At 46.0% G+C, this 27,993-nt stretch overlaps 2 protein-coding genes and 1 long non-coding RNA gene across 3 annotated transcripts in view; 2 read left to right on the plus strand and 1 right to left on the minus strand.

Annotated features, from left to right (window-relative positions):
* Positions 1-16,916, plus strand: part of dnah9l (dynein, axonemal, heavy polypeptide 9 like) — a 33,677-nt gene extending 16,761 nt beyond the window's left edge. The window contains exons 43-90 of the mRNA XM_034289346.1: positions 29-161; positions 262-392; positions 477-625; positions 734-884; positions 987-1,118; positions 1,308-1,481; positions 1,599-1,803; positions 2,040-2,205; positions 2,419-2,521; positions 2,765-2,902; positions 2,981-3,082; positions 3,153-3,314; positions 3,441-3,634; positions 3,778-3,940; positions 4,735-4,858; positions 5,198-5,340; positions 5,517-5,678; positions 5,960-6,019; positions 6,137-6,310; positions 6,404-6,550; positions 7,154-7,267; positions 7,696-7,839; positions 8,264-8,446; positions 8,666-8,671; positions 8,788-8,889; positions 9,030-9,164; positions 9,290-9,463; positions 9,594-9,726; positions 9,838-9,940; positions 10,036-10,158; positions 10,260-10,464; positions 10,635-10,799; positions 10,961-11,101; positions 11,320-11,490; positions 11,584-11,706; positions 11,785-11,978; positions 12,129-12,277; positions 12,384-12,511; positions 12,656-12,793; positions 13,112-13,201; positions 14,230-14,421; positions 14,562-14,681; positions 15,036-15,278; positions 15,358-15,540; positions 15,615-15,730; positions 15,842-15,954; positions 16,206-16,346; positions 16,430-16,916. Coding sequence (XP_034145237.1) covers positions 29-161; positions 262-392; positions 477-625; positions 734-884; positions 987-1,118; positions 1,308-1,481; positions 1,599-1,803; positions 2,040-2,205; positions 2,419-2,521; positions 2,765-2,902; positions 2,981-3,082; positions 3,153-3,314; positions 3,441-3,634; positions 3,778-3,940; positions 4,735-4,858; positions 5,198-5,340; positions 5,517-5,678; positions 5,960-6,019; positions 6,137-6,310; positions 6,404-6,550; positions 7,154-7,267; positions 7,696-7,839; positions 8,264-8,446; positions 8,666-8,671; positions 8,788-8,889; positions 9,030-9,164; positions 9,290-9,463; positions 9,594-9,726; positions 9,838-9,940; positions 10,036-10,158; positions 10,260-10,464; positions 10,635-10,799; positions 10,961-11,101; positions 11,320-11,490; positions 11,584-11,706; positions 11,785-11,978; positions 12,129-12,277; positions 12,384-12,511; positions 12,656-12,793; positions 13,112-13,201; positions 14,230-14,421; positions 14,562-14,681; positions 15,036-15,278; positions 15,358-15,540; positions 15,615-15,730; positions 15,842-15,954; positions 16,206-16,346; positions 16,430-16,677 — 6,990 coding nt within the window. The 3' untranslated portion in view covers positions 16,678-16,916. The remainder of the gene's footprint in view (positions 1-28; positions 162-261; positions 393-476; positions 626-733; positions 885-986; positions 1,119-1,307; positions 1,482-1,598; positions 1,804-2,039; positions 2,206-2,418; positions 2,522-2,764; positions 2,903-2,980; positions 3,083-3,152; positions 3,315-3,440; positions 3,635-3,777; positions 3,941-4,734; positions 4,859-5,197; positions 5,341-5,516; positions 5,679-5,959; positions 6,020-6,136; positions 6,311-6,403; positions 6,551-7,153; positions 7,268-7,695; positions 7,840-8,263; positions 8,447-8,665; positions 8,672-8,787; positions 8,890-9,029; positions 9,165-9,289; positions 9,464-9,593; positions 9,727-9,837; positions 9,941-10,035; positions 10,159-10,259; positions 10,465-10,634; positions 10,800-10,960; positions 11,102-11,319; positions 11,491-11,583; positions 11,707-11,784; positions 11,979-12,128; positions 12,278-12,383; positions 12,512-12,655; positions 12,794-13,111; positions 13,202-14,229; positions 14,422-14,561; positions 14,682-15,035; positions 15,279-15,357; positions 15,541-15,614; positions 15,731-15,841; positions 15,955-16,205; positions 16,347-16,429) is intronic.
* LOC105007215 (mitogen-activated protein kinase kinase kinase 20-like) lies at positions 16,915-27,624 on the minus strand. The gene is made up of 11 exons (XM_010866056.3): positions 27,288-27,624; positions 26,410-26,497; positions 24,101-24,202; positions 23,425-23,490; positions 23,087-23,115; positions 22,847-22,984; positions 22,645-22,731; positions 20,799-20,873; positions 20,486-20,592; positions 18,242-18,380; positions 16,915-18,125 (listed from the first exon to the last, which is right to left on the minus strand). Exons 1-11 carry the CDS (start codon positions 27,444-27,446, stop codon positions 17,322-17,324), a joined length of 1,794 nt encoding a protein of 597 aa, XP_010864358.1. The 5' UTR covers positions 27,447-27,624; the 3' UTR covers positions 16,915-17,321.
* LOC105007216 lies at positions 22,972-27,968 on the plus strand. Its single transcript, XR_827527.4, has 3 exons — positions 22,972-23,055; positions 23,797-23,930; positions 27,882-27,968. It is a non-coding gene; the product is annotated as an uncharacterized LOC105007216 (long non-coding RNA).
* The last annotated feature ends 25 nt before the right edge of the window (positions 27,969-27,993 follow it).

Below are 27,993 nucleotides of genomic sequence, written 5' to 3' on the forward strand. Positions count from 1 at the left end.
TTGTTAACATGCGGTCACTGGTGCTCAGATCTTGAAGACCCTCCACAGAACCTATGCCAACCTGAGGTTGAAGCCTGTGTGGCACGACATTAACCCTAAAGCTGTGACCACGGACGAGCTGTTTGGTTTCCTGCACCCTGCGACCAGGGAATGGAAGGACGGTCTGTGAGCACACACATGAAAACACTCAGTAATACATGCAGAAATGCCTGATGGTTTGAAATCACCTGGTCAAAAGTTGACTTCTGCCCTCTATTTTAGGCCTGTTCTCCTTTACTATGAGGGAGCTGACAAGGCAGGTTGGCCATGAAGGACCCAAGTGGATTGTTTTGGATGGAGACATAGACCCCATGTGGATAGAATCCCTCAACACTGTCATGGACGATAACAAGGTACTGTGTGTGTGTGTGTGTGTGTGTGTGTGTCTCTTCCATGTTTTCTGAGGTAACACTGTACCCCAATCCTTGTCTCTGCAGGTGTTAACCTTGGCCAGTAATGAGCGTATCAGTCTGTCTCCCTCCATGCGTCTGCTGTTTGAGATCAGTCATCTGAGAGCTGCCACCCCTGCCACTGTGTCCCGTGCTGGGATACTCTATGTCAACCCACAAGACCTGGGCTGGAGCTCGTCAGTACACACACATTCATACACATACACTGTTTTACAAATAATAACCCTTTGTACACGTTGTAATGAAGGTCCTGTCTTTCCTCCCTGGATGGTGTTTGCCTCCAGCTATGTGACAAGTTGGATTGACACCCGGGAGGCCCAATCGGAGCGAGCCAATCTTACCATTCTGTTTGACAAGTATGTCCCATATTGCCTGGAGCAGGTCCGCTGTAACCTGAAGACCATCACTCCTATACCCGAGAACAGCATGGTGCAGGTAACTCACAGAAAAACAGCATGTCTTCTGTTGTCCAATCAAACCCAGTGTTCTCAGTCCGCTTTCCAATCAGAAGCAGTGTTCTCTCTTTTATCCAATCAGACACTGTGTTCCTTGTTGGACTGCCTGCTGACAGAAGACAACACGCCTCCTGACTCTCCCAGAGAACTCTATGAGATCTACTTTGTCTTTGCCTGTGTCTGGGCTTTTGGAGGTGCTCTGTTCCAGGACCATGTGAGTGTGCGAGTTCACGATTTATCACACTACGTTTTAAGGACCAAAAAATGGATGATTTGAATTTCATTTTTAGAATAAAAAGGACAGAGATTCATAAAATGTGTGTATGCTCACTGTCAGTGCCAGCATATCGTATAAGTCTGCCTCTGCCACTAGATTCCTCTGTTCATCTCATGTCTTCCCCAGCTGATAGACCATCGTGCCGAGTTCAGCCGTTGGTGGTCCAAGGAGATGAGAGCAGTGAAGTTCCCTTCACAGGGCACAGTGTTCGACTACTTCATAGACTCAGACACTAAGAAGTTCACTCCCTGGAGTGAGCGGACGCCCCAGTTTGAACTAGAGCCCGATGTCCCATTACAGGTCTCTACACGTTCTGGCACCTGAGTCTAACCGCATGAGAATATCATCTTCATGACTAGGATTCACTGGTGTGCCTTCATATCAAACGTATGTGTGTGTGTGTGTGTGTGTTGCCAGACGGTGCTGGTCCACTCTGCCGAGACCACCTGTCTGACATACCTCATAGACCTGCTGCTTCAGAAGGGGAAGCCTGTGATGTTGGTGGGGAACGCTGGAGTGGGGAAGACCATCCTGGTCTCTGATAAAGTAGCCCAGCTCAAGGAGGACTACATGGTGGCTAAAGTCCCCTTCAACTACTACACCACCTCGGCCATGCTCCAGCGTCAGTCCCTGAGCAGTCCTGTAGCTAGGGTTATACCGGCCTGGTTCCATTTCAGTTACCTGACCCTCTCCTCAGATAGAAACCAGGAATTTAACCAGGCCTGTCTCTGGTCTGGTACTTCACTCGTTGTGTGTTTTACTGAGGATTTGGTCTTCTGTCTACAGTAAAGTAATGAGATCGGGTGTGTGTGTGTGTGTGTGTGTGTGTTTGCGCGCACGTGCGTGTGACCGTTGTAGGTGTGTTGGAGAAGCCCCTGGAGAAGAAGGCCGGGCGTAACTATGCTCCTCCTGGAACCAAGAAGCTCATCTATTTTATTGATGACCTCAACATGCCAGAGGTGGACCTGTACGGCACTGTCCAACCTCACACACTCATACGCCAGCACCTGGACTACAACCACTGGTAACAGGACACTGTGCAGAGATCTCCACCAGGATGGTAACACAGGGGATTGGTTAGGGATCACACTTAGGGTTGGGGTTAAGTTATGTTTATGTGGTTAAGGTTAGATTTCTGTTTAGGGTTAGGTTAAGGGTTGAGGTAATAAAAATAACTTTGTGTTCACACTTAGGATAGAGATTCCAATAAGTGTGTGGGGTGGGGGGGGTCCTGCAGGTACGACAGACAGAGGCTGGCCCTGAAAGAGATCCATAACTGTCAGTACATCACCTGTATGAATCCCACAGCGGGGAGCTTCTCAGTCCACCCCAGACTACAGGTAACACACACACACACACAGTTACCTCTAGACAACAGTAACACACACACTGTCAACTCTAGACAACAGTAACACACACACACACAGTCACCTCTAGACAACAGTAACACACACACTGTCAACTCTAGACAACAGTAACACACACACACACACTGTCAACTCTAGACAACAGTAACACACACACAAACTGTCAACTCTAGACAATAGTAACACACACAGACTAACCACTCTTTCTCTCCTCAGAGGCATTTCTCAGTGTTTGCAGTTCATTTCCCTAGCGCTGAGGCATTAGCCACCATCTACACTAGCATCTTGTCAGCCCACTTCATTCAGGGGGGCTTCAGCTACGGCGTCTCTCGCTCTGTTGGAACACTCATACAGGTACTGACTTTCTGTCTGTCTCTCTGTCTGTCCGTTAATGTACTCCCTCCATCCATTCTCGTCTTTCTGTTCACTCAGGCAGTCATCTGTCTCCATCAGAAGATCAGTCAGAACTTCTTCCCCACAGCCATACGCTTTCACTATATCTTCAACCTGAGGGACCTCTCCAACATCTTCCAGGTTAGCACAGACAGACCGTTAATAATCCCAATCACCAGCGTAAGTATTCCTAGCTCCCGTTCCTCTGCAGGGTATCCTGTTTGCTCTGCCGGAGTGTGTGCGTTACCCCATCGACCTGGTCCACCTGTGGCTCCATGAGTCTTCCAGGGTCTACTCTGACAAACTGATGGAGGAGAAGGATGTGGAACTCTTCAACAAGATCCTGCTGGACACTGGCAAGAGATACTTTGAGGTGCATGACATATTTAGGCTTTGTCTCTCTGTCTCAGAGCGCTTAGAGTCAAGTGGTTAAAATGGCCTTCACATAAACACTTGCTGGAAGTGCAGCATCTTTCTCAACCCCCCCCTCCACTTCCAGGGAATAGACGAGTCTGTCTTCATCCACCAGCCCTTGGTGTTTTCTCATTTTGCCCATGGGTTGGGGGAGCCCAAGTACCACCAGGTGTCACACTGGGACAAGCTGTACAAGACCCTGGCTGATGCCCTGGAACACTACAACGAGCTGCATGCCGTCATGAACCTGGTGCTGTTTGAGGAGGCCATTCAACATGTGTGAGATTCCCGGACACACACCTGCCTGGCTGCCTCTGTTCCCTCCAAACACAAGTTTTGTTTACCCGCAGGACTATTGATCACAGGTGAAATACATGTGAATGTGTGACCCCCAAAGACAAAGTTCCTGTGTCTGTCTGCAGATGTCGAATCAGTCGTATCCTGGAGGCTCCCCATGGAAACGCCCTGCTGGTGGGGGTGGGGGGCAGTGGGAAGCAGAGTCTGTGTCGCTTGGCGGCCTTCATAAGTACCCTGGAGGTGTTCCAGATCACACTGAGGAACGGCTATGGAATACATGACCTACGGGTAGGATGTGTCCACCACACACAGCTGTATACAGTAGACTGGATGGAAAGTTAGGAACCTCTCTCTCCCTGTGTCTCTCCCTGTGTCTCTCCCTGTGTCTCTCCCTGTGTCTCTCTCTGTCTCTCTCTCTGTCTCTCACTGTGTCTCTCACTGTGTCTCTCCCTGTGTCTCTCCCTGTGTCTCTCTGTCTCTCCCTGTGTCTCTCCCTGTCTCTCTGTCTCTCCCTGTGTCTCTCCCTGTCTCTCTGTCTCTCCCTGTCTCTCTGTCTCTCCCTGTGTCTCTCTGTCTCTCCCTCTGTCTCTCCCTGTGTCTCTCCCTGTGTCTCTCTGTCTCTCCCTGTGTCTCTCCCTGTGTCTCTCTGTCTCTCCCTGTGTCTCTCCCTGTGTCTCTCCCTGTGTCTCTCCCTGTGTCTCTCTGTCTCTCCCTGTGTCTCTCCCTGTGTCTCTCTGTCTCTCCCTGTGTCTCTCCCTGTCTCTCTGTCTCTCCCTGTGTCTCTCCCTGTGTCTCTCTGTCTCTCCCTGTGTCTCTCCCTGTGTCTCTCCCTGTGTCTCTCTGTCTCTCCCTGTGTCTCTCCCTGTGTCTCTCCCTGTGTCTCTCCCTGTGTCTCTCTGTCTCTCCCTGTGTCTCTCCCTGTGTCTCTCCCTGTGTCTCTCTGTCTCTCCCTGTGTCTCTCCCTGTGTCTCTCTGTCTCTCCCTGTGTCTCTCCCTGTGTCTCTCTGTCTCTCCCTGTGTCTCTCCCTGTGTCTCTCACTGTGTCTCTCACTGTGTCTCTCCCTCTCTTTTCATCTCTGTAGAGTGATATTGCAGCACTGTACATCAAGGTGGGGGTGAAGAATATTGGGACAGTCTTCCTTCACACAGACGCTCAGATCCCTGACGAACGCTTCCTGGTCCTCATCAATGACATGCTGGCATCAGGTACAGATGCACCAACACCACAGCTCAACACATACCGACACCACACCCCAACTCGTATCAATGTCACACCTCAACAAACACCGACACCACACCTCAACAAACGCCGACACCACGCCTCAACAAACACCGACACCATACCTCAACACTCACCAACACCGCACCTAAACACATACCGAAACCACACCCCAACTCGTACCAATATCACATCTCAACATGCACCAACATTAGACCTCAACATGCACCAACATCACACCTCAACACTCACAACACCGCACATGAACACTCCAATCATTCCAGACCTGTGCGAAGGAGTGTGTAAGTGTGCACCCTATCTCCTAGGGGACATCCCAGACCTGTTCAGTGAGGAGGAAGTGGATATGATCGTGACATCCATCCGTATGGAGCTGAGAGGCCTGGGCCTGATGGATGACAGAGACAACTGCTGGCTTTTCTTCATTGAGAGGATACGACGACAACTTAAGGTCTGGTTGCTGGGCTCAGTGACATCCATCACTCAGTTTACAACAGGACTTTATAAGAAATACTGTGCTATGTTTTAAATACAGGCTGAAATATTTATTTCCTAGAGCAGAAGATGTGCTGCTATCTGCAAGAAATAGGCTAATAGTCTCTCCCTCCTCCTTTCTCTGTCCTCCAGGTGGTCTTGTGTTTCTCCCCGGTAGGGTTCACTCTGCGTACCCGTGCTCGGAAATTCCCAGCCCTGGTCAACTGTACGGCCATAGACTGGTTCCATTCCTGGCCTCAGCTGGCTCTACATTCTGTCAGCATCTCCTTCATAGAGAAGATACCTGGCCTGGAGGTAAACACCAGACCGAAGACACATCAGATACACACAATTGATGACGGTTACTGGCTACAGCCTGGCAGTGGATGATGGTTACTGAAAACACTCACACAGTGGATGATGGTTACTGGCTACGGCTTGGCAGTGGATGATGTTTATTGACTACACACACATTGGATGATGGTTACTGTCTATGGCCTGGCAGTGGATGGTGGTCACTGACAACACACACACACACATTGGATGATGGTTCCTGACTGCAGCCATGTTTCTTGTTTCTTCTCTGACCTCTTTAGCCAGATGTACGTGCCTCCATCAGTGAGTTCATCTCCTATGCCCATACCAGTGTTAATGAGGTGAGTGACTGATAAAATCACTGGAATTTTATACTTATGATTATTTGAGTAGTGAATCATGTGACAGATCATTTGAATAATGTATTGAAAGTATGTTGTCTTAATGTGTTGTTCTAGGTGAGTGTGAAGTACCAGCAGAATGAGAAGCACTTCAACTACACCACCCCCAAGAGCTTCCTGGAGTTTATTAAGCTGTACAGTAACCTGCTTGGGGCAAAACGCAGAGAGCTGAGCCAGAAGGTAGACAGACTGGAGAATGGCCTGCAGAAACTACTGACCACAGCCTCACAGGTTAGTTAGACTCACAGCCGGTCTCAAGCACACACACGATCCCTTTCTTCCTCTCTCTTCACTCCTTCCATCCCTGTCAACGGCTTTTCTCAGGTGGAGGATCTGAAGGCTAAGTTAGCAACGCAGGAGGTGGAGCTGTGGCAGAGGAACATGGACACAGAGGCTCTGATCGCCAAGATCGGCCAGCAGACAGACAGACTGAACCAGGAAAGGGCTGTGGCTGATGCAGAGGAACGAAGGGTAGGTGTTCATGTGTGTTGATCAGTTTCAGCAGGATTTAGAGATCGTACCGATATTGGCTGTAATTGGTGGGTTATTACGTTTTTGTTGTGTAATTTCAAAAATGTTAATATGTAACTGGTAAGTGTGTTACGCTGGGTTGTCAAACACTTTTTTGCTGCTAGGGCCACATTCACCAGCGATTCAGGCCCACACTTAAAATTGATTGCCTGCAAAATGTATTCCTCAAACAATCTCAAGTGAAAGGACTAACTGTAGGGCCTGCATCCATTATCAACCCAAGCCTTAACCTCAGGTCCATCATCAACTCATTCATCCATTATCAACCCAAGCCTTAACCCCAGGTCCATCTTCAACTCATTCATCCATTATCAACCCAAGCCTTAACCTCAGGTCCATCATCAACTCATTCATCCATTATCAACCCAAGCCTTTACCCCAGGTCCATCATCAACTCTTCCATCCATTATCAACACAACCCTCTACCCCATTTCCATTATCAACTCTTTCATCCATTATTAACCCTTTCAGTTATCATCAACTCTTTCAGTTATTGAATTTTGGATGGAGCTGGGTGACGTCTGTCAGTTTGGTTCTCCACAGGTAGAAGCCATCCAGGCTGAGGTGACCATGCAGCAACAGCAGAGTGAAGAAGACCTGGCTAAGGCTGAACCAGCTCTCCAGGCAGCTAACGCAGCCCTGAATACACTCAACAGGGTAACGCACACATTAAACTCTCCAGACAACTAACCCAGCCCTCAGTTGGGTAACACACACATTAAACTCTCCAGACAACTAACCCAGCCCTCAGTTGGGTAACACACACACACATTAAACTCTCCAGGCAGCTAACCCAGACCTCAACTGGGTAACACACACACACATTAAACTCTCCAGGCAGCTAACCCAGCCCTCAGTTGGGTAACACACACACATTAAACTCTCCAGGCAGCTAACCCAGACCTCAACTGGGTAACACACACACACATTAAACTCTCCAGACAGCTAACCCAGCCCTCAACTGGGTAACACACACACACACACATTAAACTCTCCAGGCAGGTAACCCAGACCTCAATTGGGCAACATCTAACCTAATACATGACCTCTGTAATGTATGGTAACTGCTGCTGACCTCCTCCTAGCTAAACCTGACCGAGCTGAGGACGTTCCCCAACCCTCCAGTCATAGTAACTAACGTGTCGGCTGCTGTCCTGGTGCTATTGGCTCCTCATGGTAAAATACCCAAGGACCGCAGCTGGAAAGCTGCCAAAGTAGTCATGAGCAAGGTCAGTGTTGTCTGTGTGTCCAGGGAACTTGTTCCACAGGTGCGGTGTCTGTCAGTCTGCTCGTCTTGAAACCTCTAACTAGGTTATGAGGGAAAAGGGTGGAGGGGCTAATCAGACCTCCAGTAAATGTGCAGTTCTACAAGCCACATGTAAAGGACAAAATACCTGTAATTGTTACTAAAATGTATTTCTTCCTAAACAATAAGAGGTATTTGTATATTTGAACTAAATGCATGCTTTATTCATTAAAAGTGGAACATAAGTTGTATCCTTTCTAACTTTACTGATCCCCTTGCCACTCTCTGGAAATCACTCAGTTCCCTCAGCAACACATGACAGTGTAGGTCACTCAGATGGAGAGTGTATGGCAGAGACACTGGTTTGGGATTCCCAGTATGTTCCATCTCCGTACCCGTCTGCCCAGGTGGATGACTTCCTGCAGGCGCTTGTGAACTTTGACAAGGAGCACATCCCAGAGGCGACGGTGAAGTGTGTCAGAGATGAGTACCTCAGTGACCCAGAGTTCAACCCTGAGTTTGTCAGACTCAAGTCCTCCGCCGCCGCTGGCCTCTGTGCCTGGGTCATTAACATCATACGCTTTCATGAGGTACACACACACACACACACACACATATATATACCAGATTTACAGTACACACACAAACTAATACGCACAGACACGCAGTAATAACTAAACATATATATATATATTAACCAAGCACTCGTTCGATATGCCGAAGCAAAGCTGTGGAAGACTAGGTGTTGTTTAGCCCCTGTCATTCTTCTCACAGTGTCCTTTCCCCTCCTCTCCTAATGCTGCTCGTAGATGTATGTAAGTACCTGTCCGCCCTGAGTTTCTCCAAACCGTTACCCCGGTGAATGTTTCTACTGTCAAGGTGATAGCATGTGTCTGTGCTGGGATTGTTGCCATGTGAGTCTCCTCCCTAGGTGTTCTGTGAGGTCGAGGGGAAGAAGCTCTGTCTGTCTCAGGCTAATGCTGATCTGGCAGAGGCTGCAGACAAACTAGAAGCCATTAGAAAGAAACTAGCCGTGAGTCTATTCCTCTCCTCTCGTTCCACCTTTGTTTCCCTCTCTCCTTTCTCTCCTTTTGTTCACTCTTTCTCCTACTCTCTTCATCTCTGGTTCTATCTCTGTCTCACAGATCCTCTCTTTTTTTCCTAACTTTGTAGGAGCTGGACAGCAGCTTGGACACTCTGACAGCTGCGTTTGAGAAGGCGACGTCTGAGAAGCTTCGCTGTCAGGACGAGGTGAACCGCACCAACAAGACCATTGAACTGGCCAATCGCCTGGTCAAAGGACTTGAGGTGTGTGACTGACTGAGCATTTGGAGCTCGGTTCGTTTGTTGTCGTGTCACTTCAGAAAGCTTCCAAACATTAACGGGAACCTTTTCGACCGGATGGACAATATCTTTGTGTGTCTGTGTTGCAGTCAGAGAATGTGCGTTGGGCCCACTCTGTAGCCGGGTACCATGAGCAGGAGGAGACTCTGTGTGGAGACATTCTGCTGACTGCAGCCTTCATCTCCTACGCTGGGTCCTTCTCTAAGAAGTATCGTAGGGAACTCCTGGAGAACCTCTGGATGCCCTTCCTGCGTGGCCAGAAGGTCCGTCTGTCCACTCTTCTAATTTCCTCTCCTCTTCCAATTTTTTCTCTGTTAGACCCCCATCCCCATTGACCGAGGGTCTGGATCCAGTTGTTATGGTGACTGACCTCTCTCCTCCTTCCTCTGTTAGACCCCCATCCCCATGACCGAGGGGCTGGATCCAGTTGTTATGGTGACTGATGATGCTACCGTGGCTCAGTGGAACAACGAGGGGTTGCCGGGTGACAAGATGTCCACTCAGAACGGCACCATCCTCACCAATTGTGCGCGGGAAGAATGATTTCTGCTTTAGCCCTGTATGTTTTGAATATCCATGCTAAACATCTAGCACTGGCAACCTGAACGGATGTTCCCTACTTGTTTGTGTGACCTAGGTGAACGCTGGCCTCTTCTTATCGACCCCCAGCTGCAGGGCATCAAGTGGATCAAGATTCACTATGGCAACAACCTCAAGGTGGTCAGCCTGGGACAGAAAGGGTGAGATCACCGTTCTTCTCCCTTTCCTCTGTCATCCCTCCATCCTAATTCCATCTCCTGAACAGGTTGCCAAAATCTGTCGCCCAAATCCCCAGGTATGTGGATGTCATAGAGCAGGCCGTGGTGACAGGAGACACTGTTCTCATAGAGAATCTGGAGGAGTCCATCGACCCAGTCATAGACCCTCTACTGGGACGACACACCATCAAGAAGGGCAGGTAACACACAAACCCACATCATCATCATCTTCATGAAAGATAATAGATAAGACAGAGCACTAACTCCTGCCTCTCTCCCCTACTGCCCATCCCTCTCCCAGTTGTATAAAGGTGGGGGATAAAGAGTGTTTGTTCAACCCAGCATTCAGACTGATCCTCCACACTAAGCTGGCTAACCCCCACTATAAACCTGAGATCCAGGCCCAGACAACCCTAATCAATTTCACAGTGACAAGAGACGGCCTGGAGGACCAGCTGCTCGCCCAGGTGGTCAATCTGGAGAGACCCGACCTGGAACACCTCAAGGTGGGACGGATGATTGGCGCTTTCCCCTGTCTGAACTGGGTCTCTCAGCTTCTCCCTTCTTGACCTCATACGGCCATCTTCTGGTCAGAAAATGATGCCTGAACATAGAGATGAAGGTGGTTTTCTACTGGTTGTGTTTTGGTTTGGTAATATCTGTGTTATGGTTGCAGAGTGACCTGACTAAGCAGCAGAACCTGTTTAAGATCGAGCTGAAGCTGCTGGAAGATGAGCTGCTAGGACGTCTCTCCGCTGCTGAGAGCAACTTCCTGGGAGATAACGTCTTGGTTGAAAAACTAGAGACCACCAAGCACACGGCTGCAGAAATCGAGATGAAGGTGCGTGCGTACGTGCATGCGTACGTGCGTGTGTGCGTGCGTGAGAAAAAAGGCAAAAATGGCAGATACTTAGGGGTTAAAGAAAAGAAATTAAACATAAACAGCTGAACTGTGCTATACTGTATCTCCTGCTACTGATAGTATACTATTTTGGGTTTTAGGTTCTGGAGGCGAAGGTGAACGAGGTGAAGATCAACGAGGCCAGGGAACACTATCGTCCTGTAGCGGTCAGATCCTCTCTTCTCTACTTCATCATGAACGACCTCAGCAAGATCAACCCTATGTACCAGTTCTCACTCAAGGTAACCTTTTACATTTAAACAGGTTATTATTTCTTAACCTATTTCTTCAGCTAGATATAGACAGGATAACACTTTTTGCTTAGCATCATTCATCAAAAGATGTCGTGCAGCCAGTGAGAATGTCGTAACCATTGTTGTTTAGACGGTATCCATACTGGCGGTGGTGCACTAGCTGTTACAGGCTGCTGATCATTCTTTCGGTTCCCCTGTCCCTGTAGGCCTTTAATGTGGTGTTCCACAAGGCAGTGAAGCAGGCGGAGGTTTGTGAGGACGTGAGGAGCAGAGTCAACACTCTGATAGATGGTATCACCTACTCCACCTTCAACTACATCAGCAGAGGTCTGTTTGAGAGAGACAAACTGACCTTCACAGCTCAGCTCACCTTTCAGGTGTGTGTGTATGGTGGTGGTGGTGGTGGGGGGGTGTAAGGGGGACTCTGTGTGTGTGTGTCCTAGTTCTAAAAGGGTGTTCCATGACCTCAGTTGTTGCTGATGAGTAAGGAGATTGATGCACGAGAACTTGATTTCCTGCTCCGCTTCAACATCGACCACAGCTACACCTCTCCTGTAGACTTCCTCTCCAGCCAGGCCTGGAGCGCCATTAAGGTAAGCACACAGACACACACGTGCACTATTAAACACACACACTTCCAAAGATTTTCAGTATTCCCCCCCGTTGTCTAGACAATGAGTTTCACAGAGGAATTCCGTGGTTTGGACCGGGATATCGAGGGCTCCCCAAAACGCTGGAAAAAGGTGGTGGAGTCCGAATGTCCTGAGAAAGAGAAGTTTCCTCAGGAGTGGAAGACGAAGACTTCCCTCCAGAAACTGATCATGATGAGGGCACTCAGATCCGATAGGATGACCTATGCTGTCAGGTGACCACATACACACACCCACGAAAAGATTCACTCCCTTTCTCAACCACTTTTCTTTATGCCCAGACCTTCCTCTCCTCTTTCCCTGGTCTCATCGTCTTTGTTACCTTACTCGTGTCTCTGGCAAATAAACAATCTGTCTGTCTGTAGGAACTTTGTGGAGGAGAAGTTGGGGGTCAAGTATACAGAGGGTAGGAAGACCGAGTTTTCTAAGTCCTTCAGAGAGAGTGGTCCAGCCTCTCCCGTCTTCTTCATCCTTTCTCCTGGAGTTGACCCACTCAAAGATGTTGAGTCACTAGGTAACACTAACAAACGTTCTGTAGAGTCAACATCAGTTAAACATTAAATGTCTCTTTCACACACACACACACACACATTGAGAAACTATTGATTCCGTGTTAACAGGCAGGAAGTTGGGCTTCACCATTGATCTGGGAAAACTCCACAATGTGTCTCTGGGACAGGGGCAGGAGGCTGTAGCTGAAGTTGCCATGGAGAAGGCTGCTAAGGAGGGACACTGGGTTATCCTTCAGGTATGGCTGCCCAACTACTCCTGACAGATGAATAAAATGTATTAATTTGTTCATCCGTTCATTTCTTTTTTCCTCAATCTATTTTTCATTTTGGTAGGTGTTGTATAATATATGCTATGTCCCACGAATGTCTATCTCTGTTAGAACATTCATCTAGTTGCTCGCTGGCTGGGCTCATTGGAGAATCTTCTGGAACGCTGCTGTGAGGGCAGTCACCAGGACTACAGAGTGTTTATGAGTGCTGAACCAGCCCCTACACCGCAGGAGCACATCATCCCTCAGGTACTCCGAAAAATCTATGTTCTCTTAACACCTAACCCTAACCCTAAACCCATAACATCAGTAACAAACTGTCCTGCCTAAATTTAACCTTGCCCTAATGCCTACCACTAAACCTTGAAGAGACATTTACATTTTCCTTGAAGAGACATTTACATTTTCACTGACTTAGGCAATTGGTCCTACTTAGATCAGATTTTGAATTTTACTATCTTTGTGAGAACTTCTAGTCCTACTTCTGTTCAACCAAAATATGAATGTTTTCATAACCACACAGTGTGTGTTTTATTATTTGGAAAGTGTGTGATTTTCCTCCCTCAGGGCATCCTGGAGAATGCCATCAAGATCACCAACGAGCCTCCGACCGGAATGCATGCCAACCTCCATGCTGCTCTGGACAACTTTGACCAGGTATCACCAGGTGCTGGGGCACGAGGGACCGTGTGCAAAACGGCCTGTTATTTCTAACTGGTTCCTCCAGTAGGGAGGAGAATACCCTCAAAATGAATGCTTGAAGTCTTCACTTTAACTCTAGTATTTTTATCATTTCAAATCCAAACTCGTAATTTGTCACTGTCCATAAACCTTCATTGTAAATTAAAAAATTTGAAAAACACTAATATATCAAGATCCCATACCTTGCTGTGTTTGTAGTGAGAGAAAAAGTACACAACACAAGATGTTAAGGGAATATGTACATTGGGGAGAACAAGTATTTGATACACTGCCGATTTTGCAGGTTTTCCTTATTACAAAGCATGTAGAAGTCTGTAATTTTTATCATAGGTACACTACATGCTTTTTAAGTAGGAAAACCTGCAAAATCGGCAGTGTATCAAGTACTTGTTCTCCCCACTGTAGCTGCTAAAAATCTACAAGCTGACCTAAAGGAGGGTTTTAGCCCACACTATCCACTGCACACTTTACCAAGAAGGGTTCAATGGTAGGAAGTAAGACCGTACTGCTAAAACACAAGAAAAGCCTGGCTGGACTTCACAAAACATATTTAAACAAGGCACAAATCTTCAGGGAATGTGTGCTGTTGCCCAATTAAACAAACTCTGAGTTCTTTGGCAAAGCAGATTACTGCTATGTTTACAGACCAAATGAACCGTTCAAAGATTTGAAGCAAGCACTCTAAAAAATGTTACAATAATTGTATTCATGTTTTTTAATAACCTCTGTAATTTGTTCCATAAAGGTGGACATTTTTAGACAGTCCAACAGTGCCTCATATTCTACCAAAATCTCAAAATAAAATCAATATGCGGTTGTGATTTCCTTCATGTAATTTACTGTGGATTGTCTGTGTGGAGGGTGTTGCCTCTTCTATGTCAGTGTTATCAGTAATACCAGCTACCAGTAACATGCACCGATAATATTGCACCTGTAGTCCTTTTCTCCTCCCCTAACTTCACTATCTCTTTCTTTCTTTGCAGGACATATTGGACCAGTGCAGCAGAGAGCAGGAGTTTAAGACCATCCTGTTCTCTCTGTGTTACTTCCATGCCTGTGTGGCTGAGAGGCGCAAGTTCGGTCCCCAGGGTTGGAATCGGAAGTACCCCTTTAACACTGGGGACCTCACCATCTCCGTCAATGTCCTTTACAACTACCTGGAGGCCAACTCTCAGGTCCCTGTCTACTGGCTTATTATGTTGTCGGCATGGAGATTATGATAATTATGGTGGTGATGATGATGTTCGTGTTAGCGAGAGACGTGATGAGTCGCTTCATGGTTTCTGTGATTGCATAATGGCCTGTGTGTGTATAGGTGCCGTGGGAGGACCTGCGCTATCTGTTTGGTGAGATCATGTATGGAGGACATATCACAGATGACTGGGACAGACGACTCTGCAGAACCTACCTGGAGGAATACATGCAACCCAACCAGGTGTCCGTTTGTTGTGTGTCTGTGATCCAGGTGCAACGACAGGACCGGAGGTCCTCACAAAGATAGTAAAACCTTTTTTAGCCAGTCTATTCATGGCTATTTTAAACCATTGCCCTACTGTTTTAAATGATGATCTCTTTTTAATGTATCATCAGGGCACAGTTTTAAAGCCTGTTTCCAATGTGTCTCCTTGAATCAGTTATTTAAAAATCTGAATAAAAAAAAAACATATAAAGGATTGCAAACAAACGTGTGTGTGTGCGTGTGTGTGCGTGCATGTGTGTGTTACAATTGTAATAATAATGTGTTTTAAAAAAAAAAAAGCTACATCCTTAATTTCCTGTTTCCCACTAGTTTGACAGGAATTTATCTCTGGCTCCTGGCTTTGTGGTTCCTTCCAACCTGGACTACCAGGGCTACCACAGCTACATAAATGAGATGCTTCCCCACGAGAGCCCAGTGCATTATGGGTTACACCCCAACGCGGAGATCGAGTTTCTGACGGTGACCTCCGATAATCTCTTCCACACGCTGCTGGGGCTGCAGTCACCTGACTCAGTGATGGGTGAGGGGGCTTCCCAGACCGTGGAAGAGAAGGTGAGAACCACACCGGGGGTATTCATACCAGACAAAGCCACACAAACACTGGACACACACATTCCCTCCCTCCCTGCAGGTGAAGACCATCCTGGACGAGGTGCTGGAGAAGCTTCCGGAGGAATACAACATGTCAGACATCACGTCGAAGACGACGGAGCGATCCCCGTACATCGTGGTCTGCTTCCAGGAGTGCGAACGTATGAACACGCTCCTCTACGAGATCCGACGCTCACTCAAGGAGCTGGACCTTGGGCTGAAGGTGGGTCATGGGTCAGCCTGGACATGAGACTAGCACTGATAGAAGCGCTCTGATGTTGGTGTCCTCTCTCTCAGGGTGAATTAGCCATCTCCTCAGAGATGGAGCAGCTACAGTCGGCTCTGTTCTTGGATAACGTCCCGGACACCTGGACCAAACTGGCCTACCCCTCCACATACAGCCTGGCCCAGTGGTCAGTCTCTGGCGCTTCCTCTGTCACTGTGTGTACATTATTATCCTCTCTTATCCTCTGTGAAGCTGCTCTGATGTGTTGCCGTGCTCTGTGTGTCCGTGTGTTGATCAGGTACAGTGATGTGTTACTGCGCTGTAGAGAGCTGGACAGCTGGACACAGGACTTGACTCTGCCCTGCGTGGTCTGGCTCTCTGGACTCTTTAACCCACAGTCCTTTCTTACAGGTTGCACCCCCCCCCCCCCCGCACACAGACCAATTCCAAACTCAGTCAATCAGTTTTATTTATAAAGCCCTTTTTATATCAGTTGTCACAAATTGGTTTTACAAAACATCTGGCCTTAAACCCCAAGGAGCAAACAACAGTAGTGTTGAATTTTTTTTTCTTGTGGAAAAAATAGGACCCCTGCTGAAAAGGTTTTCATAGTCCTGTCTGTACAGTGGAAGGATTTCCTCAACTACCTTCTTTCCCTCCAGCGGTGATGCAGTCTTTAGCTCGCAAGAATGAATGGCCGTTAGACAAAATGCACCTGACTGTGGACGTGACTAAGAAGTTTAAGGAAGAGTTTAACCAGCCTGCCAGAGAGGGAGCGTATGTGTATGGACTATACATGGAAGGTACCAACACACTCCTCCCTGTTAACGCACACGTACCTACTGGTTAAAATGTCATCATCTTTACCCTCCTCTTCCTCGTCAAGGTGCGAGGTGGGACATTCAAGGCGGGGTGATCACAGAGGCCTGTCTGAAGGAGCTAACCCCCCCCATGCCGGTCATTTCCGTCCGAGCAGTACCTAACGACAGACAGGAGACGCGGAACATCTACGAGTGTCCGCTGTACAAGACCAAGCTGAGAGGAACCACCTACGTCTGGACCTTCAGTCTCAAGACCAGAGAGAGACCTGCCAAGTGGGTCTTGGCCGGGGTGGCTCTGCTGCTTAGTGTGTGAGAGGTCGGGGCAGGAAGGACAGTGTGCTGCTCTACACAACCTCCGCTTCAATGTTTTCTTTTGTTGTTCAGTGTGTTTGGTCAATGTTGAAAAATGTTACTATAGGTCAGCTACTTGGGTCACTGTCATCTTTCAAACCGGAATGGATGCTGCTAATTAAAGGTGGAAGAGATTTGTGGACTATTAACTATATGAAATTCTTATCTTCTCCATATGATGATAAATAAAAAGAAAATGAATCTTTCTGAATTTATTGAAAAACAAGACAATATACAGACGAGAGCTGCAAAATAGTTTCACACATTTGATCACAGTAAGAAGTCATTAATTCAAAGCTTAGTTTTTAGACAAATCAACTGTATCAATGGTCTAAAAGCAGAAGACATTGGTTGGTACTGTTTCCGTAGTCCTAGCCTCTACAAAGGGGTGGTCTTCAAGTGGTCTATGCAACACTTGTTAATATGGCACATCAGTTCCACGTTTAAAATGTTCAATACACCAGAACTAAATGACAGGAGGAAATTCACACAATACTTCGGGACAGTAAAACCTTCAGTCTTCACAAAAGGGAGGTGTACAATTGTCTTCAATAAAAAAAAGAAATGAATGACAACACAAGATGTTATCCTGTATCCTGTGGTGTGCTAGTCACTGTCGTCATCGGACCAGCCCAGTTCCATCATGTTCACGTCCAGGGCCGCGGCAGTGGCGGCCATATTGATTTTGGATCCTTGTCGCACGCTGCACGTTTTCGAAGAGTTCTGATTGGACGTTGTCCGCATGCTCACCTGTACTCCTGACCTCACCCCATGACCTCTGACTCCTAACTCACTCCTGACCTTGTGACTTAAAACATTGGCTATATCATCTCTGACCCCTATGATCCCCAGGTCACCCATCTCCCCGATGTCCATATTCATGTCCCCTATCCTCTCTATCCCCACAATGTCGTCCAGGGAGATCATGTCTCCGAAGCCGCCCATACTACCTCCACTCAGCTCCCTGAACATGGACTGGATTCTCCCGCCCTCTAAACTTCCCCCGTCCAACACCCTTTCCTCCTTCGTTACTTCTCTCCATCCCTCTTTTCTCCCACTCTCCCCCCATCCCATCTCCTCTCTCTCGGTCTCCCCCTCTAACTCTCCAATCCCGCCCTGGAAACCCTTCAGCATGACCTGTAGCCGCCCCCCATTGATCAGTGCGTCTGTTCCCCTCTCCTTCTCTCTCTCCCCCCAGGCTACGTCAATCCCTCCATCCCCATCGGCTTCACCCAGGCCGCTTGAGAAGCCCCTCATTATGGACTGGAAGCCCCCTAAACCTCCGTCCCCGGCCCTCTCCCCGTTGCTCAGGGTTCTGATGAGGCAGGAGAGTTTGGAGCTGTTGGACTCCTGAGACTGAGAGCGGAAGAACGAGTCTGAGGTGATGGCTGAAGCCATGGGGGAGAAGAACTGAAAGAAAGGAAAGATGATTCACTGAACTGGTTCCTGAACCGCAGGACGCAGGGCCTTGACACTACACATGAGGACCACTGTACATGAGTGTGTGTGAGGGAATCACTAGTCACCGGGGGGACATTGGACCTCTCCATCAGTCTCTGCTCCCACAGTCGGAGTCTCCTCTCTCTCTCCTCCAGCTCCTTCTCCTTGGTACTCAGGTCTCTCTCCAGTCTCCTCAACCTTTCCAGCGTGGCATCTATCTCACACCTACAAAGAGAGCACAGCTATGGCTCCTCATTATGCCCATGTCCCTTCACTTCCATTCTTCTCTGGTTAAACTAAACTGAAACCTGACAGTTGTGTCGTACTTCCTATTTATTCCAGCATGTGGCACTATTTAGCCTGATATGAAGGGACATAACTTAATGCTCTGTCTTCCTCCCTACCTCTCTCTGGGGTCTGGGGGGGGGGGGGGGGTGAGGGGGGGCAAACACAGCTCTCACAGCACCTAAATATACATAGACATCTGGCCCAGACATATTTCCCTCCCCCTTCCCATAAACTCCTCCCTCCCTCCAACCCCTGCCCCACTCTTTTTCTATCTCACTTTTTCTCAAGGCCCCTCTTTACAACATTTACCATCCCACTATTACTAAACCTCCAGCCCCACCCCCTCTCTACACCTCTCTACACCAGATCTTTCCACCCATTCTCCAACTTCCCTCATAATTGATTATCTTGCCACACTCATGTCAAACACGAACTGAATCTGTCACCCTCCCCCTTTTCATTTCCCTCTCCTCCACCACCTCTCCCTCTTCTTCACTCCTCCTCTTTCTCTCTACTTTCTCTTTCTCCCATGCTGCTCAGTGTTCTATATTCCACAAGAGCCTTCTACATTTCTGCCTCTTTCCTCACAACAGCCCCCTTCCCTGTTTTTCCTACACTTGACTTCTAGCTGCCCTCATATCTTTCTTTTGTGAACTCTTCGTCTTCCTCTCTCTCTCTCTCTCTCTCTCTCTCTCTCTCTGGTGGAAACTGGTTAAGCAGAGAAATCTCCTACATGGATAGTTTCCAGGGAGTCTTATTATAGACCAAAGCCAACGAGCCAGCAGGGTCATGCATTCAGCTTCCCTCCTGAGACACACACTTACACACACTGGGGCCTCTGGTTAGGTTATGAGACCTGCTCTCTCTCCGATGTTGGGCTGCAGAGATAGAGCTTAAACAATCTAGACTGTGCTTAATGTATCACCTGTATATAATATACATAACACACACATCTGAAACACAGCCCCAACAAGGGCTCTCACACGTTTACTTAGTTACCCAAATAAGGACAATAAAGTTGATTGCCTAGGGTTAGGTTTAGGTTACTGAACATAACCTGTCTCACAATAAGTATTCAGCCATCTTGAACTTTTTCTTCATTTTATTGTGTTACAACATGAAATCAAAATGGATTTCCTGAATCTCTTGCCACAGATCAACAAGCGAAAGTCCTCAATGTCAAAGAAAAACAATTGAATTAATTTAAAATACAAAACAGAAAATAATTGATTGTTTAAGAATTCAACCCATTTATTCAATAATTGGTTTGCACCTCTGGAGACAACAATTTAATCAGGGTCTTGCTGGAAGATAAATCTTCTCCCAAGTGTCGGGTCTCTTGCAGACTTAGCAGGTCTACTTTCAAGATTTCCCTGGATGTTGCTGCATCTATTTTGCCTTCTCTCTAGACTGGAACTCCTGAGTTGCCACAGGCCTCTTGACGGTCTCACTGATTGGTGCCCTTCTCACCCACATGCTCAGTTTTTGAGGACACCTGTTCTAGACAGATTAACAGTTGTGCCATATTCTCAAACCTTCTTAATAATGGACTTCTCTGTGCTCAGGGGACATTCAATGCTTTGGAAACATTCTTATATCCTACCCCTGGTTGGTGCTTTGAAAATAACCTTATTCTGGATTTGATGTGAAGGTTCCTTTGTCTTCATGATGTAGAAATGACACTAACCAACGGTGGGCCCAAAGACAAGCTTGTTTAAGACCGTCCTTGCACACAGATTCATCGGATTACGTGACTTCTAAAGACAACTGGTTGAACCACAGTTCATTCAAGGGGTGAACACTTATCTAATCAATTATTTTCAGTTTCACATTTGTAATTAATTTAAAACAATTTGCGGTTATTATTTTTCCCTTTCCACATTATGGACGGTCCCAAAAAAACCTGATTAAATCCATGGTGATTTCATGTTGTAACACGAAGAAAATCAAGAGAAATCTGAGGGAGCTGAATCCTTTTGAGAGCCACTGTTACCATAGTTTTCATACGTGATAAAGACAACTGGTTGAACCAGTTAGTGTACCTCCACTGGTCCTTGTTGTGTAGGAAGGAGTTACACTGGTCTGGTAGTCTGCTGTCTTTAGACATGGTCTCCAGAGTCCCCAAAACCTGCTTAAACACTGGACGCTCCTGGAGAACACACAGACAGACAAGTCAACTGCAACGTTTCAGCAACGCCTTATTTTGAATTGTAGCGTGCACACTGTAAGCACATTAGGACTTCATTGATGGTGTGGTGACCAGCTGCTGGGGTGTCCAACTCCAGCGGGAGCAGGATCTGGATTCTAAATGATTGGATATTATTGTGTGGGTGGCCCTGACCTTTGTCCTCTCACCTTTGGGTCGGCCTGCCAGCACTTCCTCATTAGGTCAGCAAAGCTCGGCGGGCAACTGGTGGGTATGGTCAGCCTCTGGAACGTACACACACGCACAGAGGAATCTCATACATTCATAGACCACTCATAGGAATATACACAACTAAGGCAACATGGCTAGTGTCTCCATGAAGGTAGAGGAGAGAGAATTATCATCAGCAAGCTCAACATTATTATTATACAAAGAGAACAGGATCAAACCTTGAGGAACCATAGATACAGCCAGAGGTTTAGACTGCAATACCTTAGATGTTATGTGCATTTCTATGTTATCAGAGAAATAGGTTTCAAACGAGGTCCTCGATGGAAACCTAGATTTATGAAACCCTAGGTTACTGAGTCTATTAATTAGGATGAGACGGTTGAGAGTTGCTGAGGGAAAAATTCTATCCTACTCAAAATGGTGGGTTGACTGTTTCTTGACCAGACAATAAAAATAGGGCACGACTGAGATAAGCATATAACAGTTGAGGTAGAGGTAACAGGAAGGGCTGTCTGTGACCAGAAGGGAGTTGAACCAGTAACCAATCAGTTAAGGTTGCGTTGGAGAGTGTTCAGTCCCTGGTCAGTAACCCATCAGTTAATGTAGAGTTAGAGAGTGTTCAGTCCCTGGTCAGTAACCCATCAGTTAATGTAGAGTTAGAGAGTGTTCAGTCCCTGGTCAGTAACCCATCAGTTAATGTAGAGTTAGAGAGTGTTCAGTCCCTGGTCAGTAACCCATCAGTTAAGGGATTACTACATACAGGTAGGCCATGTGATTCTGCTTGCTTTGCATCTCAGAAAATGGTGTTCATTGGTTATCATTGGCTGCTGACGACATTAAGCTAAGAGTGCTTGTGTATAATCACAGTTTATTTCTTTCATTTGCATCGCTGGTGGCCCTAATAATCGCCGGTTACGTTTGCACGGGTAAATCTCAAAGTAACTCAGTACTGAGTTTGAGTAATCAAAATGTTTCATTACTTCGTAACTGTAACAAATAACATTTAAAAAGTAACCCACCCAACCCTGCCGATCAGTTAGTGTTAGAGAGTGTTCAGTCCCTGGTCAGTAACCCATCAGTTAAATGTAGTCTTAGAGAGTGTTCAGTCCCTGGTCAGTAACCCATCAGTTAAATGTAGTCTTAGAGAGTGTTCAGTCCCTGGTCAGTAACACATCAGTTAAATGTAGTCTTAGAGAATGTTCAGACCCTGGTAAGTAATCAATCAATTAATGTAGTGTTAGAGAGTGCTCAGTCCCTGGTCAGTAAACCATTAGTTGATGTATAGCAAAGAGGGGAATGGGCTGTACAAAGCAACAGGAGGTTATTGGAGAGGGGCAGGGGAAATGGAAAGAGTTCTCTCTAGTGGGAATACAACTGTTATAAAAATTTTCCCAGCAACATTTAGTCATAGAACCCCCTTCTATACACACATACACTCAGACACAGTAAAACCCTCCAGAACCTGGCCTTACTCCACAGCAGAGTATCCATGCCTTACAAGAGCAGAGGGCTGACATCAGCCCTAAAAATACCCTCCCCTCAGCGGAAAGCATGAGAGCATCACATTGTTACTCCAACTCCAAGTGTGTAGCTGGTTCAGTGTGTTTCATGTTTGCAGTTGGTTTAGTGTGTTTAGAGTGTCTAGTTGGTTTATTGTGTGTAATTGGTTTATTGTGTATATAGTTTATTCCATGTTTGATCTGAGTGTGTAGTTTGTGTTATGTTTGAAAGTGCCTATACAGATTGTCTTGTGAGTGAAAAGTAGCCACTTGAATCTAGTTCTGACTCAGAGCAATGCGTCTTTGGTTGTGTGTGTGTGGGTACCTCTTGTTTCTCCACCACCAGCCAAGCCACCTGCAGCCCCTCAAAGCCTTTGAAAGGTACCTCCCGTGTCAGCATCTCCCAGAGCACCTGGTAGCACATATAGTAATTAGCCAGATCACACATGCGCCAGAGCTTTCTGACCAACAAACTGTATGCTGTGCTGAAACGCGACGCCTTTTCGCCCCCGCGCACTCAAACTCACCACGCCGTAGGAGTACGTGTCGCAGGTTTCTGACACAGGCAGACTCTGTATGACCTCAGGAGCCATCCAGGGGAAGGTGCCCACAACAGTCATGTGGGTCGTGTGGGACTGGAACTTAGACGCTCCAAAATCGCAGATCTGGCCAACGTACCAGACAGGGAGAGGGCATTGAGACACGCAGCCACAGAATGTTCCAGTATGGAGAAGTGGTAGGTACAAAAAACTGTGAGACTACCGCACCTTGAGCACCTTGTCTGTTGTCAGCACCACTGCATTGAGACACACAGAGATTAGTCAGAAATTCCGCTATTCTTTCTACCAGCTTTCTCATAACAATGTTAATTCACATCTGAAAAGCAGCGGTAATGAGGTTTCAGTGTGTGTGAGAGAGTGTCTGTGTGTGTGCATTTGTGTGTGTGTATGGGTGTTTGTGTGCATTTGTGTGTGTGTATGGGTGTGTGTGTGCATTTGTGTGTGTGTATGGGTGTTTGTGTGCATTTGTGTGTGTGTATGGGTGTTTGTGTGCATTTGTGTGTGTGTATGGGTGTTTGTGTGCATTTGTGTGTGCACTTGGTTACCGTTTCGTGACTTGAGGTCTCTGTGAATTACTTTGATTGGGGCTTCTGAGTGAAGATAGTGCATTCCTATTGGACATAAAAATTAAACATCCTCTGCCATGAACCAATAATAGACCAGCAAAATGTTACAACACCGCTAAACAATGTCTACCAGCCTCCAATCAAGTCATAAATCTTTTTGCTCCTACTGCCTTCTCAAACATCAGCGTTACACTTTTTTCTTCAAATGTGTCAACGTATTATAAAATGTAACCTAGGTGTCCATTGGAAGTTTTACTCCAAAGGGTAGGTTTAACAAAGCAAATGATATGCAACCATGACTGATGAATCAAACACCCACAACATCTGTTGTTTCCGTAATCTAAAATGCAGTCTTTCAGCTGGACAACAGAAGACTTTTGCTGACAAGTAGAAGAGCTGCTCCTTTCCTCTCCTCCATCGTGTAACTAAGAGACGTGGTCACGACATCCTCAGCCTGGCACATCGATGAACAGTGGCAGACGGGGGTAAGCAAAACGCACAAGCAAAATCCACACAAAAAGCAATACTAAATTTGAATCATATTGGAATTCCACAAACCTCTTTTCAAGTGGGTTGAAATCATTTGAATCAACGTCCATGAAATAGCATGATGTGCCCTGTGGGTAATGACACTGGTATAACTGTCTGTCCTCACCTTTTGCTATCTCCATGGCCCAGGTCATTATTTGTTCCATGTCCATCTCCTCACTCTGTTTACTGGAGAGGTAGTCATAGAGAGAACCTCCGCCCGCATACTCTGTAGATGATAACACACTGTAAATAATTAAGATTATACATGTTTTATTAAAGTACTATTCCAGTGTAGAGTTTACCTCATTTTACACCTGATTTACTTTACAAAACCATCCATTTGAACACTGGAAATGACCCGTGTATTTCAGTATAGAAATTCGTTTTTGACAGATTTTGTCGTCTTTGTACATTTGACATTTGTAGCTACTCTTGTGGCCTTAGTGTTTTTTTGTTGAAAGAATATTTAATCAGATTTGAAAAAATAGATAACTAATTTGATTAAAGGATGTGTGTGAAATACAAAAAAAGACATATCATCTTATTAATTGAAAGTTGTGCACTTGATTGTTGATCAATGATCAGCATTGGAGAAAAGGCGGGCTTGCATGATCAGATTATTGACCAGGTTATACATACTGTGAAAAGGCGGGCTTGCATGACCAGATTATTGACCAGGTTATATATACTGTGAAAAAGCAGGCTTGCATGACCACATTACTGACCAGGTTGTATATATTGTGAAAAGGTGGGCTTGTATGACCAGATTATTGACCAGGTTATATATACTGTGAAAAGGCGGGCTTGCATGACCAGATTATTGACCAGGTTATATATACTGTGAAAAAGCAGGCTTGTATGACCAGATTACTGACCAGGTTGTATATATTGTGAAAAGGTGGGCTTGTATGACCAGATTATTGACCAGGTTATATATACTGTGAAAAGGTGGGCTTGTATGACCAGATTATTGACCAGGTTATATATACTGTGAAAAGGTGGGCTTGTATGACCAGATTATTGACCAGGTTATATATACTGTGAAAAGGTGGGCTTGTATGACCAGATTATTGACCAGGTTATATATACTGTGCATATCCCGATTAGGGTTTTATTTTCTTTAGTATCGCTTGGCATTCAACAGAGTATCAATAATTTTTTAATTATTAAATAAAATTAAACATATCAATCTACTAAGGATACATCTTGGTGAAGAATAGTTCATCCTACCTAGTTTTATTGATGTTTGTGTATTTTTTATTTAGACGTGGTCTGGTTTGGGGCTGGTTATACTATAAGATAGGAAATGTATTTCAATGTTTGACAAAGAAAGATGTGTTAGCATCAGGCAGCAAGGTGAACCTCAATAATGTCAATAATGCATAGTTTACAGCTACATAAATATGAATATAAAATATTCCATGGGTTACAAAACATACCCAACCCAAAAAGTAAAATATAGCTATTTTCCTTTAATACCTATTAATAGGTAAATTAATCAGATTATGTTAGTCTTTCCAAGTTACATTACTGATACATTTTTGGACAGGTAAAAAGTAACTGTAATTACTTTTAGAAAATAATTTACGAAACCATGCAGATACACACAAAACACACAACATGAATACACAGAAAACAGGTTTGAGCTGGTCCAACAGTCATCCAGGTGTCACTCTCAACCTGAACTCATTTATCACAACGACTTGAGAAACGTCAAAAACAGCTTAGCACCATAGACTAACTCACACACACACACACAAGTTTGTACAGCTACCCTCATGGGGACCAGAAAAATTTAATTGCATGCTCCCTTGCCCTAAACTTAACCCTAAACCTAACCCTTAACCTAACCCTAACCTTAACCTAACCCTAATCTAACCCTAAACTTAACCCTAACCTTAACCCTAACCTTAACCTCTATAAAGTAACATTTATGCCTAAACTTTACCTAGATGTAATGCCTAACCTTAACCCTAAACTTAACCAACAACGCCTGGACCTTAAAGAAACCCCAACTCTAACTATAAAATCAATTGTAAGTTTGACCCTAAACCTAAACCCTGAGCCGGAAATTGACTTTTGCCTCACGGGGACCGGCAAAAGGTCCCAATGAGGTAAATTTTTTCTGGTTTTACTATACTCATTGGGACATTTGGTGCCCATTCGTTCAGTAAGACCTAACCCACACACACACACAAACACACAAACACACACACACACACACACACAGGTTAGGAGGTTCTTTAAGTCATTATAATAGGCAGGGCTGTCACAGAGCTTATCTCAACACATGAAGTGGACACAACAACATCCTGGGTTAAGTTACAAATGTCCTGCCAGGAAGCTCAGCAGACCCACACAAACACAGGCCAGGCAGGGACCTGTTGTTCTAGATCCATGGTCATGTTTGAGGGAACACGGTGGAACACTGACCCGTGACGATGCCATAGTTGGGGGCCTCCAGCACGGCTCCATAGAACTGTATGATGTTCTTATGACTTAGACTACTCAGGATCTCAGCCTGGGATGGAGAGAGAGAAGGACAGCTTATGTACAGCACCTAACTTAGGCGATCATGCTAACATTTAAAATTAACAGTACTTCCATTCCTAATTCTATGACATGCAAATTGATGAGGAATCTGAGGGGTTGTACAGAATCTCTTTCTGCCTTGCGACTGTGTACTGTATGAATTGTTTCACAGACTAAGGTTAGGGTCAGAGCACCTAGCAACACAGCGTCAACATGGAAAACACGCAATCAATCAACTTACTAACAGGCCATATCTAGAACACAAACAATTTTTATCAACCTCCCGCTAGACTATCATGTAAAATGAGACTGTTACAGAATCCCACTGTTTTCTAATCTAACACCAAGTCTCACAAAATGAAATTTGTGCCGAATGGGAATTAATGCCTGTCTGTTTGCAAGCGCACGTGTGTGTGTGTTTGTGTGTGTGGGCTTGGCAACAACCCAGGCCATGCCAGAATATATGTGCCAACAGTTATTCAGGCCTCAAGGGAGGAAATCAGGGCTATTATGAGTGTCACGGCCAGGTCATCAGGAGTTCTGCTGCATCCGGAATAAATTGATACTGGGACACAACTTTGTACTGGGAGGTGGCAAGAAAGTGTTTTGTTCATTGACAAAGCCACCGTTTGAAAAGAGCGCTATGACCGTGACACGCCACAGAGACAAGCAGAGAGCAGACTAAATCAAACCAAAATGTGACAGGTTCATACTCCAATACCAAATCTCCAAACACTCTTCTTCAAGTGTGTGTGTGTGTGTGTGTGTGTTTGTCTTACCTCAGTCTCAATCTTGAGTAGTTTCTTCACAGCCACCTCTTTATCCTGAGATATCCAGTGTGCTCTGTACACACTCCCAAAGCTGCCCCCTCCACAGTTCTCATAGAACCGCAGGTCGTCATATTTTATCTGGACAAACGACGAACTCAGAGACGACATGGCATACTGACGCACACACACACACAAACACACACTCTTGAAGATGACCGCTCCGAGTAAACAGAGCAAACAGAGGGTAGTAGGGAGAATCAATTTGATCACATACACGCGACAGCAGAGTGGACTCTGAAAGAGGAAGAGAATGAAAATAGCGAGAGCAGAATGAGAGAACAGAGAGAGAGCGAGAGAACTGATAGCAAAATGTAGTCAGAACTCGATCACACTCTCATTCAGGCCAGGTGATGTGGCGCCACACTGTGGTGAAACTACAGAACACACATTTGATAAAGAAAGCACATTGTGCTAGCCCGTCAGTTTAAATATGGATACTGGCATCCAGGGTATGCATGGGATCACTGCTTCTATATAAAACACTTTACAACACACACCCACACACACAGATTGACTCTCTAGTCTGTCTCACTCACTCAACAGGAACAGGGGACAGTGACATCACCATTCTTGGATCACCATGGTGACACCACCAACCAGGAATTACCCTGATGACATCATCTACTTGGGACAGCCAGGGGGATATCAGTTTCAG

This window comes from Esox lucius, chromosome 3 (assembly GCF_011004845.1).
Source record: "Esox lucius isolate fEsoLuc1 chromosome 3, fEsoLuc1.pri, whole genome shotgun sequence".
In the NCBI taxonomy this organism is placed as follows: domain Eukaryota; kingdom Metazoa; phylum Chordata; class Actinopteri; order Esociformes; family Esocidae; genus Esox; species Esox lucius.

Bases quoted from the DNA above. Each gene is read 5' to 3' on its own strand.
- LOC105007215 (XM_010866056.3), bottom strand. From the start codon at position 27,446: ATGTCGTCTCTGAGTTCGTCGTTTGTCCAGATAAAATATGACGACCTG. The intron at 22,732-22,846 runs GTGAGTTTGAGT...ATGTGCTACCAG, and splicing joins ACACGTACTCCTACGGCGTG to GTGCTCTGGGAGATGCTGAC. The intron at 20,593-20,798 runs GTGAGAGGACAA...TGTGTTCTCCAG, and splicing joins GCTGGCAGGCCGACCCAAAG to GAGCGTCCAGTGTTTAAGCA.